Genomic DNA, 17,801 nt, shown 5'->3' on the forward strand with positions numbered 1-17,801 from the left:
AAAGCACCCAGCAGTACAGTCCACAAAGGATGAAGAACAAAACGTAATTTAATTCTTCTTTCCAAACCCCCTCATTCATGGGATTACTACTCTGTAACCAAATACACATGAACTCTTATTTTCTTCAGGTAATGGAAACGTCTTCACGTACAGAAATTCATCTACTTACATACTGTCAATCCTTAAACTATCACAGATAAAAGCAAAGCTGGATACCAGAGCAAAAGTGTGCCAGCACGGCCTGCAACTAGCAGATAGCACTCATAGTTTTGAATGATGCTCTGGATGGATTCAGGAATAAATGGGTTTATATATGGCCATATATAATCTAATTTCGTCATAACAGTACCTTCACATACGATAGTACTTTTCACACCATTAAGCATTATACTAGTCTGAGATACTATTATTATTCTGCAGGATAGGTCCCCCTCCTTCAAGCAGTCAATACTACCAGCATTAATCCAAATTCACTGTTAAATCATATGCCCTCTTGATTGACACATAATTTCTAACTTTCTATCGTCCACACAAAGTACTTTGCGTATTTTTAAATGAATAAACAACCATTTACAAGGTTAATCACAAAGTAAACCAAATAATTTGAAATAAAAACAAAAAGTAAAAAATGCTTATATCCTAGTTGATGGCAATTATTTCAAACAAAATGTATTAAATAAAGCAGAGAAACTAAAGTATTCAAGAAGTCTCATGAGATTTATTTATGAGAAAATATGCCTTGTGATTCCCATCCTATCGATAAACAGTACAGAAAGACAAAATGCAATTATTTCATTACACTAAACAAAAAGGATGTCCATCATTCCATGACAGTTTCAATTTAATACTATAAAAAGGAACAACTGGAAAATCAATGACGGATCAGTTAGGGCTTATTATATTTATTGGTGAGATTTTAACTTTATGATACTTGACCTATATTAAATGTTAAATATGTTAAAATAGCCTTTAAATAAAAGTCTTACAAGATGTAGATGAAATTCTGACCTAACAATCAGTTTTAATGCAGAGGTCAAATAGTTACTATTATGTGACAATTACAATATATTCTCGGATATGGATATAAAAACATAGTTGTTATTTTAAAAACTGCTTTCCTCATATAGTATAGATTTTAAAGGAATTCTATTTACATATCCAAGAAACTTATATTACATAGTGAAGGGGTTATATTAATTTACGATTACATTGATTAATTTTCTAAGTTAAACTCACTTGGCATTTATTGCATAAAGACTTTTATTACTATATCTGTTATATTTTGCTGCATTGAGTTGGCTAATATTTTATATAACACTTTTGTATGTATATTCATTAGTGAGACTGGCTATAATTATCTTTTCTTGCATCTTTGTCAATTTAGCATCATGATTTATCAGTTTTTGGGGGGTGCCTAGCTGGCTCAACCAGTAGGGCACATGACTCTTGACCTACGGGTCGTGAGTTCAAGCCCCACATCTAATGTGGAGCCTACTTTTAAAAAATGGGGGGCACCTGGGTGGCTTAGTTGTTGAGTTCTGACTCTTGATTTCAGCTCAGGTCATGATCCCAGGGTCATAGGATCAAGCCCTGAGTCGGGCTCTGTGCTGAGCATAGAACCTATTTAAGATTCTCTCTCTCTCTCTCTCTCTCTCTCTCTCTCTCCTCTCTCTCTGTCTCACTGTCTCTCTCTCTCTGTCTCTCTCTGTCTCTGCCCCCTCCCTTTCTCACATGCCGCTCTCTCTAAAAACTAATAAATAGGGGCACCTGGGTGGCTTAGTCAGTTAAGCATCTGACTTTGGCTCAGGTCATGATCTCACAGTTCGTGGGTTCGAGCCCTCCATCGGGCTCTGTACTAACAGCTAGCTCAGAGCCTGGAGACTGCTTCAGATTCTGTGTCTCCCTCGCTCTCTGACCCTCCCCTGCCCACACTGTCTCTCTCTCTCTCTCTCAGAAATAAATTTTAAAAAACATTTAAAATAATAAAAAATAATAAATAATAAATAAATAAATAAATGTTTGAAATGTTAAAGATTTATCAGTTTGGTATGTTATCAAGATAATTCCATTCCCTGTCAGAGTTCACTAAGACTGAAATTATTTGCTCCTTGGATGTTTCTTTTTGCTTATTGGTTAAGCAATACAGCCTGGAATTTTGACACTGGTTCTATCAGGTTTTCTACTTTCTACCTCTTGTTACGTTAGTTGGGGCAGGCAGGAGAATTCTATACGTATCCATTCCAAGTACCCAGCCAGGCAACCCTACAGTGAAGATCACAGCTCAAAGAGCAAACACAAACACTCAGAGTTTCTAATAAGCACTTTTGTCCCCAACTCTTAAACATAAGAAAAAGCAATATTTGGGAGGAAATACCAACGTAAAGATGAAATCTAAATCAAGGAGAAAGGGGAAAAAACAACCTGAGAGAAACACATATAAAGAGGATAAAACCTGACAGTAACTTCAGAGAATAGAAATAATTTCAGAATGGCAGAGTAAGGACTGACAAAAATTCTTTCCTCCATAAAAGCAGCAAGAACACGGAAGAAAAAATGCCAAAATCAAATTTCTCATAACTGGAAATTAACCATAGGCTTGCAATAATCCAATAAACACTTATTCAAGAAAATCAGTGGAATCTCTGTAAGAAGGGCAAGGTTTGGGGCATCTGGGGGGCTCGGTTGGTTGAGTGTCCAACTCTCGGTTTTGGTCCCAGTCATGATCTCACAGTCATGGGATCGAGCTCCAAGTCGGGCTCTGTGTTGACAGCACAGAGCCTGCTTCAGATTCTCTCTCTCCCTCACTCTCTGCTCGTCCCCAGCACACTCTCCCTCTCTCTCAAAGTAAATAAATATTTTTTTAATTCTTAGATAATGTAACTTATTGCTCATCTGTTCTTAATTTTGAAACAAGTATGACAAACACGTGATCTAAATGGTAAATACTAGTTATAGCAATGGTATTGGTAGGTTATACTGGGTAGTGGTTATATTAATCCCTGTTATTTTTTGTATGTTCAAATATTTGTTTTTAAGTTTATGGTGTTATCAACACAATCCAAGGCTGGGATGCATTGTAACATAGAAGAAAATTCCAAAAGAGCTATAAAATAGTTCATGCATTTATATATCAAGATTAATTTGCCTCCTTTCAAATAAATTTTTAAAACTTTTGTCACAGACCTTATTTTCCAATAAAACAAAAAGCTACCTGGATCCTTACAGTGAAAAAGTACATGCAGTTTGTGTGGGGGTGTGTGTGTGTAACCAAATCGTACTAAGGACAATGGAAATTAAAGGAATTTTTCTTACTTCCACTAGAGGGAGGTGTTGAACTTAAAATATTTTTAAATGAGGCTTATTTTTGAACTGACATTTACAATCCCAGGAAATCACATTGTTCTATTAGAAAATAAACTTGCCTTCTTTCCACATTTTTCAGAAACATAGCCCAAAAAGTATAATTTTTATATGTACTCATATAAACATTTCTCAGACTCCAAAATACAGCTTCAAGCCTGAAGAATTATGAGTTTAGTTAGAAATGTACTGGAGGAAAAAAACAAACTTATCAGAGCTAGAATATCCCTCCTTCTTACCTTATGAAATATATCAATTTAGCTATTACCACCTTAATCTAATAATGCTTATCTCCTAAAAGACCCAGAACAAGCTGTTCTTCCTTAAATTCCCAAAGCCAGCACAGTTCTACAATCAGAAATAGTGTTTGCAGCCGTAGAGTATAAAACGGTACTAACTTTGTGTAATACTTATCATAATTTAAATCCATAAACTTGCAGACCAACCAGTGATACCTCTAGGCATTTACACAGTTCAATCACTTATACAACAGCTCAAAGGTATGGCCACGAATGTTAGTGAATCATTTTTTTCTTTTTCTTTTTAATTTTCTATTTTTTTTAAGTAAGCTCTATGCCCAACGCAGGGCTTGAACTCACAACCCCAAGACAAAGAGCTGCATGCTTTACCAACTGAGCCAAGCAGGTGCTCCAAATCATTTTTTTAATGTTTATTTATTTTTGAGAGAGTGAATGCACACAAGTAGGGGAGGGGCAGACAGAGGGGAACAGAGAACCCAAAGTAGGTTCCACACTGACAGCAGACAGCCCAACGTGTGGCTCGAACTCATGAACCTCGAGATCATGACCCTAGTCAAAGTCGAACACTTAACCAACTGAGCTATCCAGCAACCCTCCCAACTCATTTTTAACTAGAGCAAAAAATTTTTGAAGGAAATTAAATGTCTATCAATAAGGGATTGCTTAATATTTATTAGGAATGTCCACATGGCAGAAAACCATGCAAACACCTGTAAGAATAACATAAGGATATCAAAAAACAGACATACTGAAGAATATAATTCTATTTATGTAATTCAATGATGAATGTTTGTATACCCTCAGATAAGGAGTGGGATGCAAGGGGGGGGGGTCTTAAGACCTTCACTTTTGCTTTTAAATCTCCCTAAATTAGGGCATTTTTACAGTGAGCACACTATATAGTAATTTTATAAACTAAATATAAGACATTTCCTGTTTGAAAACAACAGGCAGTATCAGCTTCAGAGTCACTGTCTATGCCATGTGCTTACACAGGGCCCCAGTGGGCAGTTTCCTAGGAAACTGCAAAGACATGCTCCTTGCTGGTCTAGATCCTCGCAGGCAAACTTCTGAAATGCTTCCTGTCCATGGAGCTTTCTCCAAGCTACCCCTAGATCACAGTCGTGCCTACCAGGTCAATCTTTACACATTGTCCTCCAGTCCCTAACGTGCAGCTAGCTGATGCCCAAGTGTGCTCTGATATCTTCCTTTACCGCTCCCCTCTCTTCCTCCCCTGTCTTTACTGTACGAAATAATTTTCATTCGACATTTCTCATGCTCTTTGCCATTACAAACTCTTCTACCCCTTAGTCACTATATCCACAAACCAAATTTAGTCAGCAGAGGAAGAAAGGATCATTTCATTCATTGGTTGAGTTACAGAATTTGGGAAACAAAATAAATATGAAAAAAATATATGTTCATCTTCTAAATGCTTTCAATCCTACCAATAACTTCTTTATTGAAATGAACTGGGAAAATGACAAAGGAAAGGGCATGGTGCTATAACACAACCCTTTACTGCTGCATGTCCCACACTGTCTATAACAGAAAAGCTTCGAACAAATCACTAGCCTCAAAGTTCACATTGCTATAGCAGGAACAAAGAAAAGCTAATAAAAACACAACAAATGGCCATTTTAAATTAAAATTTTTGATAAAGATAAAAAAGAATATATTTGAAAATCAATATTAATACTTTGTCTTTAAATTAAATTGGCTTGGATTTGTTGCTTTAATGGGAGCTTTTTACCTTTGATTTGTTCTGAAATTTTAAATAATGCTAAAGAAAGATGTGTTTTTATGTTTATCAAAAAAAGGGCGTGCATTTAAAAAAATGAGAAGCACTTTTTTAAATGAGGTAACTGTACTAGAGTTCCCATTAATATTCCAGAGAAGTAACCTCTATTTAGCGTTTCAATTACTAGGAAAGAAAGGAGACATGGCATAAAATTAAGATTTTTTTTTTTATAGCGGGTCTGAATTCTAAAGCCCAGATGAAAGAAATACTACACCTGCTTTGTCTGTTAAAGATGGGGTTTCACTTAGAAGGGTTTTTTTAAACGTGTTTTAAAAACCGAATTCCCTTAGAGAGTTACACAAAGAGAACACTATACCATACTAACATCTAATTATAGGATGGAAACCTAAACCCATCAACAGCCAATAGGAAGAGAAGAGAATTTCAATCTATCCCACAAGTTGTTTAAAAAAAGACTTTGAAAAATATGAATAGTTTCTTAAATCAGCTTTAAAAAGGAAAGACAGTTTTCTTTTGTTAATGTTAAAAGGACAAGGAAGTGAGAGACTAAGCTCTGAACATTTTGGTTATAAAATACAGTAAATTTTATCTTATGCCAACATTATACTACATGTTAACTAACTGGCATTTAAATAAAAACTTTAAAAAATATACCTTACAAAAGGTGGTAGTAACTAGGAGTATATTCCCTATTCTTTCTCATACATAATAATTAAAGACTGATACAGGGGCTCCTGGCTGGCTCAGTCAGTGGAGTATGTGATCTAGAGGTTGTGAGTTTGAGCCCCATGTTGGCTATAGAGATTACTTAAAAGAGATAATAAAATCTTTAAAAAAAAAAAAAAAAAGCTGATACCGTATTCCTTTAGCACTTCATAATATAAAGTCTGGTATAACCACATACATTTCATTGACCTAGACACCGCATCTAAATCACATCATCCACACATTTAAAGGTCTCTAAATCGTATTTGATAAATTTCAGACTACTGACTGGGGACACTGGAGACTTCTGACTAGTTAGAAATGAAGAGATTATTTGCATTTACTAATGTTTACTTGTTTGTTTTAGGTAGCCTTTAACATAATTAACAACAGTTTAAATATCATCTGCTCCGTGATGGTTTCCCTAGTCTCCTGGGCAGTTAATACATTTCTCTTTGATGATCCCATAGAATATTTTCAAAATTTTATTTCTCTCTTTACATGTCTCTCTGTTTTAAAATCTTCTAGGACAGAAATCATATCTCAATTTTGTATCCTCAGTACCCATAGCAGAAACTCAGTATGTACTTAGGGAATGAATGAATTAATGAATTAATGAACGAACGAATGAATGAACCAATGAAAGAACAAACTTCACAAATTACAATCAGACTCTAAGAATACCAAGAGGTCTGCAGAGTGATTGCAGTGTCTTCCCAGAATCTACAGAGGGAGTAACTGTAAGAAAAGCATTGCCAAAGACCAAAGGTTTCAGTATTTGTTGGTATTTTGAAAACTTACATATAGAACAAATCCAGTATTCCCACTGTTTACTGTCAGCTTTCACTCAAAGAAATAAGGGGGCTCTTATTCTCTGCATGTTTTTGGCTGCCTTTGTCCTGCACAGTTGTTTCTAACATAAAACTACTCCAAAATTTTTAGACGGATATTTTCATTCCGTGAAGAATGCATATCTTGGACATCTACGAGAATAGATTTCAACTTGTTGTTTTATATAGAAAAAATGCCTTATGCAAAATAAATAAAGAAATGATGAAAATCTCTTTTAAATTTTAATTAACAGTTTGAATTTATCTTATCTTTCCTTCAAAATAATTTATATATCATCTCCTGAAATAAAATGCAAAGTACCCCAGAGTGAGAATCTGGTGACTGGTTGCCTTTCCCCACATGAATTACTCAGTCTACGATCTCAGGAAATCATAAATCTCCATCTGCTCATCTACAATGAGGGTTGGATGTAATCAGTTATTTTCCAACTGGACTATTTGAAACCTTGCATATTCTGTGTGTTGGAAGAAAGGGGTAATCAAACATAATTAAGAGTTTGCTCTTCTTATAAAGCAAAAAAAAAAAAAAAAAAGAATTTGCTCTTCTTAACAAAAGAGTTGAAAAATCACTGTTATGTTAATGTATAAGCATCCTTTAATATCTAAAATCCAATTATTCTATTTCTTTATGCTATTAAAGTGAGCCATCTCATATTTTAAATTGGAAAAATAAAATACCAATTGTATACATATGGCCTTCTCAAAATCACATTATTTGTGCAGTGAAGTCACCCAACTCTAATTCTGATAGTATCTGCTGGTAACATCTATCCATATTGTCAGGTAACTACAAATGAAATATGGCCTTCCAGAAATCGAAGACTAGGACCATTTTTGCATTGAGTAAGCTAGTCAACTATTGCACTAATGTAATTTTTAAAATAAGCATTAAAAAGATATATTTAAGGAACTGAATTATTATTTTTTAAATACCTGTACTATAAATTGTAACTCTCTTCTTTCTGCTTCCCATTGTTCTGCTTGTAATCTAAACTCGTCCAATGCTGTCTCCCTGATATGAGACTCCATCTCATTCTTCTCCTGCTGATGTTTTTCCAACGCTTCCTTTATATGAATAAAATCTTGCTTTACTATTAGATCAATGAAAGTCATCTTTCTTCCTTCAGCCCCAATTTAAGCATATAAAGGGTTCTCCTTACCTATAAACTGCTAAAACTCATTATAATTTATGTTAAAATTATTAATAGAACTATATCATATTTTGACCATCAGAATGTAGATGTGAATAAGAAACTGTGGTTATCCATTTAACTTAAGCAACATTAGAGACAGAGAAAGATAGAAAGAGAGAGAGGCATATATTTAACCTAATTTCTCTAAAAAATTTAACTTCAGCAGTTTGAACAAAATGATATGATAAAGAAACAAAAAGTAGATTATATGTAATCTATATGTAAATCCATATGTAAAGTAGATAACATGTAAAGTTCTTATTACCTGTGAACAAACTGGATTATTCCTGATCATGTACATATAAATCTGACAGAGACCTCTATTTACCAAAGGCAGGAAGGAAGGAGTTTTGTGGAACAAATCAGAATGTTAAAAATTTGAAAAGTCAAAAAAAAATATTTTCAAGGTTTGGACTGTAACTAATTTCTAGTTCTACAGATAATATTTGCAAAAGGTTTTTCTTTTGTGTTTCCTAATTGTACTACATTTATAAGATCTAATTTGGTTCCAACTCTAAAAATATAAAATGCAGGTTCCCCAAGAAGCCCAATTTTCTAATCTATAGGGTTTAAAACTAAGTTCCCATTAACACAAGGAGAAAGAGTCTGTGGTTTATTTGAGAAGGGGGGAAAGCCTTCTGTGTCCGAATAAATAATAGAAGCGATCTGCATAATAAAGATTACCCTTATAACTTTCACTAATGGAAAGCCGTCACAAAGGGCCTTGAGCTTTTTCCCCTTTGGGTGAAATAGTGTGACTCCTATTCAATCCCTAATTTCCCCAAAGTCTGTGCACATCAGTTCAAAGCCAATAGCATAAAATTTAAACCGAGTTCTCCCATCAAGTAGCTGGGCAAGCTCACAGAAAGAGCTTCTAATTTGAGGTGCAGGCTGACTGACTCTTAAGGAAGGCGACTGCCATTACGTTTCTTTCCACGTAGCTGCAAGATGTTCTTCGTGGGGAAGGCCATACAGGGCCACCCGGGGACGTGGAACACCTGTAACCACACAAACTCCCCCGCAGCCAGCTACTAAGGGGACCCTTGAACATACCAAGCACTATTCTAGGGTCTCAGAACATACCACGAAGACAAGAGACAAACTGTGTATGACATGGAGAAAATCAGAAGATCTGCCGACAATGAACCTTTGTACTGAAACTTTTATGTTGAGTAAATGCTTATGTAAAATTACTTTTAATAAAGATTTCTAGAATTCTAAAGAGCCATTTATGCCAGTGGTAAATATAAAGCATTTCTATAATGTTTTTTTTTTTAAATTTAAACTTCAAGCTTCAAAAATCATGGCAAATACAGGCAATTAAAAATCTATCTTTTAAGGGGTAGGCAAAATCAATCAAATCATACTTTTACCTTAGAGAGTTAAAAAAAGAACAAAAAATGGGAAAATAAATAGCTCAGTAAAAGGTCATCAAATATTTGTCATGTCATGTCTAAGTAGAATGTGCCCTACATAGATAATGAAGTTTACATCAGATATATAAATATTTTTTGTATCTATTGTATATTCAGACCTAAATCCACAGCCCACATTTCAAACCTTCTAAATTTTCATGCTACTGGACCTAAAGGGCTACAGGTTCTCATCTTCTTATAATCCTACATAAATTGAGCTTTTTTAGTTTGATCAGAGATCTGAAACTGTTTTCACAAAAGAAACAGTATACATATTAATATATTGCTCAAGCATATTACAGAAGAGACCCATAAAAATGCTCCTGAAAGGAAAAAGAGGGAAAAGGAAAGGGTGGGTAAGAGGAAAGCAGATTTTCTTGATATGTGGTAGTTATTTTCCTTTCCAAGGACAACTTCAAATAATGTGTAACACATCTCAATGAATATAGAAAAATTCCTTTATAAAAATAAGTTACCTGTAGAGTTTTCTCTAGTCTGCTTTTTTCTTTCATAAGTAAATCATGTTCTTGATTGCAATTTTGAATTATATTGTCTCTTTCCTCCAAGTCACGTTCAAATCTTCTGCATTCTTCTTTCCAGTTCAGCTGGGAAGTCTGGAATGCCTTCTCGATCTCACTTGCCTTTCCTTGAAGTTCTGCATTCTGAGCTATTAAAAATATAAAAGAATAATAGGTATATTTAACAGCCACAGACTACATCCCTAGGAGTTCAAACACCTAGATGTTGGAGTTGATTTCATTACAGCATGATCTTAGGACAAAAGATTTAACCACTTCACGTCAATAAACTCTAAAAAAGCTCACTGTTTCAGAACAATCTATTCTCTGATTTCCTAATCTCTTCTTCCCTTCCAGACAACAGTGATTTTGCCATGAAATAGTATGACATATTCCTTTTTCTTTCTTTTTTTTTTTTTTAAGAGAGAGTGAGGGTACAAGTGAGTGAGAGAGAGAAGGGGAGAGAGAGAGAAGCGGGACTCACATGAAGCGGTGCTCAAACGCACAAACCGTCAGATCATGACCTGAGCCGAAGTCAGATACTTAACTGACTGAGCCACTCAGGCGCTGAAGAATGACATATTTCTAGAAGCATGCCCAAGTTTAGGTGTACCTATAGCACCAGCTGCATTCTACTACTTTTTCTCTTATTCAAGAAAATAAGTCAAATGTTGTAGGGTTTTTGGTGGGGCACCTTGTTGGCTAGTCACTGGAGCATACGACTCTTGATCTCAGGGTCCAAGTCCCATGGTGAGTGTAGACATTACTTAAATAAATAAATAAATCTTTTAAGAAAAAAAATGTGGGTTTGGGGTGCCTGGGTGGCTTAGTCGATTAAGCATCTGACTCTTGATTTCAACTGAGGTCATGATCTCATGAAAAAGAAAAATAATTTTAAATCTCATTAATGGCTATTCTTCTATCTACCTCTGTAAAGTGTCTGTTGAAATTACTTGACATCAGGAAAATAACATCTCACCTTCTCTGGACTTCATCTCCTCATAATTAAATCAGCGTCATTAACTTGTATATCTAGTGCCTTTCAATTCTTACTTTCTTAAGTTGCAGGTAGTGGTGTGGTTATTAAATGCCAGAGGTAATCAAAAATACTTCTGACCAGGGGCGCCTGAGTGGCTCAGTCGGTCGAGCGTCCAACTTCGGCTCAGGTCATAATCTCGCAGTTCGTGGGTTCGAGCCCTGTGTCTGACAGCCAACTCAGAGCCTGAAGCCTGTTTCAGATTCTGTATCTCTCTCTTTCTCTGACCCTCCCCTGCTCACGCTGTCTCTCTCTCAGAAATAAATAAAACATTAAAAAAAAAAAAACACTTCTGACCAATGGCAATAACCCAAGACAGCTGGCCACAGTTAGGTACCAGAGCCTTTTGAAGAACTACAGCTTAACATTTGTTTAGTCCCATGTGGTTAGTAAAGCACTTTCATCTTTTTCATTTCATCCTTAAAACAACCTAAATTCAAATATCAGTAAGTAAGTGGTAAAACCAGAAACTAAATCTAAATCTTCTGAATTCATGCTCAAGATTCTCTTAATTAAGACTTGCTACCTACAAGAAAGTTCACAGCAACATTGGGACACCTAGCTGTCTCAGTCAGTGGAGCATGTAACTCTTGATCTCAGGGTTGTGAGTATGGGCCCCACGTTGGGTGTAGAGATTACTTAATACGATCTTTAAAAAAAAAAAAAAAAAAAAAGAATGTTCATAGAAACATTATTCTTTTTTTTTTTAATGTTTTTTATTTATTTCTAGAAGAGAGAGAGAGAGACAGCATGAGCAGGGGAGGGTCAGAGAGAGACAGGGAGTCACAGACTGAAACAGGCTCCAGGCTCTGAGCTGGCAGTCAGCACAGAGCCCGATGCGGGGCTCAAACCCACGAACCGCAAGATCATGACCTAAGCAAAAGTCGGACGCTTTAACCGACTAAGCCACCCAGGCGCCCCCATAGAAACATTATTCTTGATAACCAAAAACTGGACATGACTCAAGTGCCCATTAACAGAAATGGATACATAAATGTGGTATGTCATACAATATACTATTAAGCATTCACACAATGTTCATATAACAATATGAATAAACTCACACACACAATGTTGAAGGAAAAAAGCCAGATATAAAAGAGTACACACTATATGATTCCATTTAATACGAAGTACAAAAAAGAGGCACAATTTATCCTTACTATTAAAAATCAGGGTAGTAGGGGCACCTGGGGTGGCTCAATCAGCTAAGCATCTGACTTTGGCTCAGGTCATGATCTCAGTTTGTGGGTTCAAGCCCCACGTCAGGCTCTGTGCTGACAGCTCAGAACCTGGAGTCTGCTTTGGATTCTGTGTCTCCCTCTCTCTCTCGGCCCCCTCCCCGCTCACGTCTGTGTATCTCTCTCTCTCAAAATTAAACATTTTTTACAAATTTTTAATAAAAAAATAAAAATCAGGGTAGTAGGGGCACCTGGGTGACTCAGGGTTCAGCAGCCAACTTTTGATCTTGGCTCAGGTCATGATCTGACAGTTTGTGAGTTTGAGCCCCACTGTGTTAATGGCCCGAAGCCTGCTTGGGATTCTGTCTCTCCTTCTTTCTGCCCCTCCCCAACTTGTGCTCTCTCTCTCTCTCCAAATAAATGAAAAAACTTAAAAAGAAAAAAATCAGGGTAGTAGTTATCCATGTGGAAGGACTTCTGGTAATTTTCCATTCCATGATATGGGTGCTTCTTCTGAGTTATACACTTATATTAGGCACATTTCTTTACGTATACTATACATAAATGAAAAGACTTTTAAGTGTTCATATGCTATATAACAGTATTTGAGGATTAAATCCACTACCTTTTTCTTCTCTAGGCACCACACTCTAACCCATGGTTCCCAAACCTTGCTAATCAACAGAATCACTCGCAGTACTTCTTGAACACATAGATTCTCTTGAGCTAGAAATTCTAACTCAGATTACATGTGATAGGGGGGCCTAAGATTTTTTTTTTGAGCTCTCTCTATGTGATTCTGCTGATTGACCATTCATGGAATAACTGCTCTACAAAGTGATTAACAGAATTTTGAATCCCTTTTTCCATACATATACAACATAAAAAAAAAATCAGTGTAAAATAGGTGAATGTTCACATAACTGTAGAAGACTTGATACCCACACAGCAAAATCTGTCTATCAAAGGCCAAAGATCAAACCCCACCTCTGACCCTACATGGTAAACATACCCAACAGGGAGCAATGATATACAATAAGGGTAAAACCTGAAACATGGGGAAAAATAAAACTAGTCTTACCACAGAGTTTTTCTTGGATCCTCTGTGCCTCAGCTAACCTTTCTTCAGCAGCCCGTCTTCCGAGACCAGCTTCCTTTCTAGCCACAGCCAGGTCATATTCCAGACTTTGTCGCAATGCCTCTCCTTTTTCAACCTCGGATCGCAGCTTGGCAATCTGGCTCTCATAGCTTGCCAGCTAACAACAGATTTTGAGATCATGAACCAATATTAAAATATGTCACCAAGATGATGAGATCATGCATGCAAACATTTAAATGTCTTAGAGAAATTTGTTTCTATAATATTTATAAGACAAGAATTTATAAATTTATACTTTTCTAAAAGATTGGAAAAGAAGTACTAGCCTCACCAAATGACACTCATTAGTTTTCTACTTCTAGAGAATCTCTTATAGGAAAAAATTAAAACAATAAATTCTTGTATGATCTTATACAAATAAAGAGAAATCACAAGTGTTTGTTTGCTTGTTTTTATTTTTTAAGTAGGCTCTATGCCCAATTTGGGACTTGAACTCACAACCCCGAGATCAAGACTCATATCTGAGCAATCCAGGCACCCCTGAATCGCTGCAAGTTTTCATCTGAAATAGTCATTACTAAGGAGTGAAAAAAATGCATGGCACATAGTAAGTACTTTAAAATGCATTCTCCCCTCTCTTCTTCCTATTCTTTAAATGAAATCAAGAACCAAATTACATCAGGGTACCTGGGTCGTTCGGTCAGTTAAGTGTCCAATTCTTGATTTTTGGCTCAGGTCATGATCTCACAGTTCATGAAATTGTGCCTCGAGTCAGGATGTGAGCTCACAGTACAGAGCCTGCTTGGGATCCTCTCTCTCTCTCTCTCTCTTTCTCTTTCTCTCTGTCTTCCTCTCTCTGCTCTTCCCCACTTGCACTCTCTCTCAAAATAAGTAAACATATTTTTTAAAGAAGCAAATTGCATCAAAGTGTACTTTAGTAAATACTGTCTATATTATTTCTCTTGATTATGACATTACTGATGGACCATGAAGTAATAAAAGTGCCAATTTTTCAGGGATATTAATGAACTAATTTCTCATTTATCTAATATCTAGACGACTAGATATTTAATAACTAGGTCTAATCTATCTAACATACTTCCATAAGTAGTGTGACAGAAGATAGATCAGAGAGTCAGAACTAAATTATTTATAAGGTGCATTCCCACTCTAAAATTCTATATCCAATCAATGATTCATTAAATACTTCTTAGGTGTCAAGTACAGAAAAACATATTAAAACAAACATTATGGAGTCCCTGATCTCAAGTAATGAAATGCTATAGAAAGGCATGTGGGATAAGTTTTATAAAAGAAGTAAAAATGTCGTGTGATAGTTCAAAGAAAAGCAAAATTATTTACTGCTGACAAGAAAGAGATGGTGGATGTGAGGCAAAGCTAGAAAGGCATCATGTAGGAAAGCATTGAGCTACTATATCAGGCTAGAAAAAGACCGTCCCATTAGCAGATAAGAAAAGACAAAAGAATTTCATAAACACAGCATCAGAAATTACCATTGAGTAGGAGCACCTAGGTGGCTCAGTCGGTTAAGCTTTAGACTTTGGCTCAGGTTATGATCTTATGGTTCATGAGTTCAACCCCATGTCGGGCTCTGTGCTGACAGCTCAGAGCCTAGAGTCTGCTTCAAGGATTCTGTCTCTCCCTCTCTCTCTGCCCCTCCCCCACTCATACTATGTCTCTCTCTCAAAAATAAATTTTTAAAATTTTTTTTAAAAAAGAAATTACCATAAGTAGTACAGCAAGAGTTATACATTTTTCCACATATAATTTAAAAATACTAATTTTATTTTTAAGAAATTTGAGAAAAGCAAATGTCTTCAAAACACACTTACAAAACAAGAATTTACAAATATCCTTTAATAGTGAAGAATAAAACCACAGAATCTTAATTACATATTCAGGATAACTCACTTTGCTTCAGAATCACTCCATCCCTCCCTGCCCACTGTCTCCCCCACTAACACCCAATAAGAATGAAATTAACATTTGGGCATTTCCAGTTGTGCCAGTCATTCACCTGTTTGCCCTCAGATGCCCTCCCTGTTCTTCTACAGCCCGACTCTGTATTGTAGGAACTACATTTCCCAGGGTCTCTTGACAACTGGCCTCTCTGCTTTGGCCAATACGAAGCACCTGTGATATACTGTGAAGCCAAGGAAGTTCTCCGCTCGGGATCTCCCTCCAGCAGCGTCTCTGTCTTCCCTGTTGCTTCAGATCCTTCTGGATAGTCCCTACTATCAACGAAGACCTCTTTGCAGGTAGAAACGGGATACTTTTGCAGTGACCCATGTCATAGAGTGGGATCACAATTTGTTAAACTATCACGTGCAGTTAAGAATAAAATGCCATTTGGGGCGCCTGGGTGGCTCAGTCAGTTAAGCTTCGGACTTTGGCTCAGGTCATGATCTCACGGTTGGTGGGTTCCAGTCACGTGTCGGGCTCTGTGCTGACAGCTCAGAGCCTGGAGCCTGTTTCAGATTCTGTGTCTCCCTCTCTCTCTGCCTCTCCCCCACTCGTGCTCTGTCTGTCTCAAAAATAAACTATAAAAAAAAAAAAAGAATAAAATGCCATTTGAGGACAAGCCTTGAAGAAATGAAGGAGCCATGTGCCTAAACATTAGGGCAGCATTGTTTATTTCAAGACCTGTAGAGTGGGAAGGCTAACTGCGACTGTGATGGAAAACTTATAAAAGCAAAATGATAATCTCAGAGATTTAGAAGCTCAGCTCAAACAGTCAGAAAGCCAGAGTTTCTATGCTGACTTTAAAAGAATCCCTTACATCTTGTAGCCCCACAGCAGACAAGGCTAAGGACCACACACAAAATCTAATCATGGGGGATGCAGAATTACATTACAAGTTGAATGGAGAGTTTCACCAAGTTTCTAATGTTAAGATAGTATGCATCAGTTGGGCATTAAGTAGGAAGGTAGGAGATGGGATGAGGACTTCTGGAATTAGACATATCTTAAAATTATAAACTTCCAAACCCCCTCTAAACATCCCTTACCAGCAAAAGCAGCTTCTCCTCCCTGAGACAATTAGCCTTGCTTAATATTATTAAGCCTCTTGCTTCAGGACTTACTAATGAGTGCACCTGAAACAGTTGCCTTGCAAGAGGATTTGCAAAGACCCATATCCGCCACTCTTTGTCACCACAGATAGACTCAGATCTTAGTGTGCCCCAGGAGAAGAAATATATACAGCCTACTCCAGGAGAAATAGCTTATGTAGCAAAACAAATGCAAGATCTCACTAATCTTGTATCACCAGGAATGTGCAGAACATACATAGGACTGCCTTGGACTTAAGAAGCTTGTTCTAACAGTTTACTAGGATGGGTGACTGTAAACTGAATTCAACACGAGCCTACAATCGCTTAATAAAGTGAAAATGCCAGTACTTTACTAACATAACACGGAGACTTAAGGAGATGGGCGTGATTTTCTTGTGAACAAACCTTTTCCCCAACTACATCCTCTTCAAGAGTTCAAAGGATAGGCTTTTCCTAATTAAAATGCTATAAAATGCCCTGGAGGGGACAACATAAGCATCCTTAGAAAGTTCTGGTGGCTAATCTCTATATGCCAGAGATTATAGGAGATGGTGGAATACATCACAGTTGAGATGGACTCCCCAGTTTCCATCAAAATAATGGAATTCCAGAGTGGCGAAGTCCAGGTGGTAGCAATTAACCAGCTCAGCACCCAGTAGGTACCAAGAGTATAGTAGTAAGCATAGCAGTTCTGACCCCAAGGAGTTGTGGTGCGATCTAACTGATTATGGCATACATAGGAATTAAAGAGATGGGCAACCTTCTAAAACAGTGCTATCCAATAGAAATATAGGCGAGTCTCATGTGTAACTTTACATTTTCTTATGCCAGTATTCTAAAAAGTAAAAATAAATACATGAAATTAATTTTAATCTTTTATTTAACCCAATGCATCCAAGACTATCATTATTTCAACATGGAACCCTACAAAAAATGATTAGTGAAATGTTTTGCATTTTTTGTACCAAGTTTTTGAAATCTAGTATTTTACATTTACAGCACATCTTAATTCAGGCTAGTCACAGGTCAAGTGCTCAAAAGACACATGTAGCTAATGCCTACCATATTGCAGAAGCAGTTCTAAAGCGTTATTTGATCTAATTTAGCAAAACAAAGAACAGCACAAAAAACAGAAAAGATCTAAGTCTAGTGAGCAGAAGCCTAACTTGAGCCTCTGAAATATAAAGTCATCCTGCCCCATCACTGTAACCTTAGGACCATCTCTAAGAATAAGAACTGTAGCTGCTTCGAAAAATTTGTTATATATATACATATATATAAAAAAAACAAATAGTGACCTTTTTCTTTGCCCCTCCTCTCTGGGATCATATGAAGAATGTTGGTAGT

At 36.5% G+C, this 17,801-nt stretch overlaps 1 protein-coding gene across 1 annotated transcript in view; it reads right to left on the reverse strand.

Annotated features, from left to right (window-relative positions):
- The window catches only part of CCDC171 (coiled-coil domain containing 171), a 293,576-nt gene that overhangs the window by 254,857 nt on the left and 20,918 nt on the right, over nt 1-17,801 (reverse strand). Inside the window, exons 4-6 of the mRNA XM_039240931.1 lie at nt 13,363-13,537; nt 10,023-10,213; nt 7,872-8,003 (exon numbers count right to left, since the gene is read on the reverse strand). Of these exons, the coding sequence (XP_039096862.1) occupies nt 7,872-8,003; nt 10,023-10,213; nt 13,363-13,537 (498 nt within the window). The remainder of the gene's footprint in view (nt 1-7,871; nt 8,004-10,022; nt 10,214-13,362; nt 13,538-17,801) is intronic.

Source organism: Hyaena hyaena, unplaced genomic scaffold (genome assembly GCF_003009895.1).
Source record: "Hyaena hyaena isolate Hyena2069 unplaced genomic scaffold, ASM300989v1 scaffold_185, whole genome shotgun sequence".
Taxonomy (NCBI): Eukaryota; Metazoa; Chordata; class Mammalia; order Carnivora; family Hyaenidae; genus Hyaena; species Hyaena hyaena.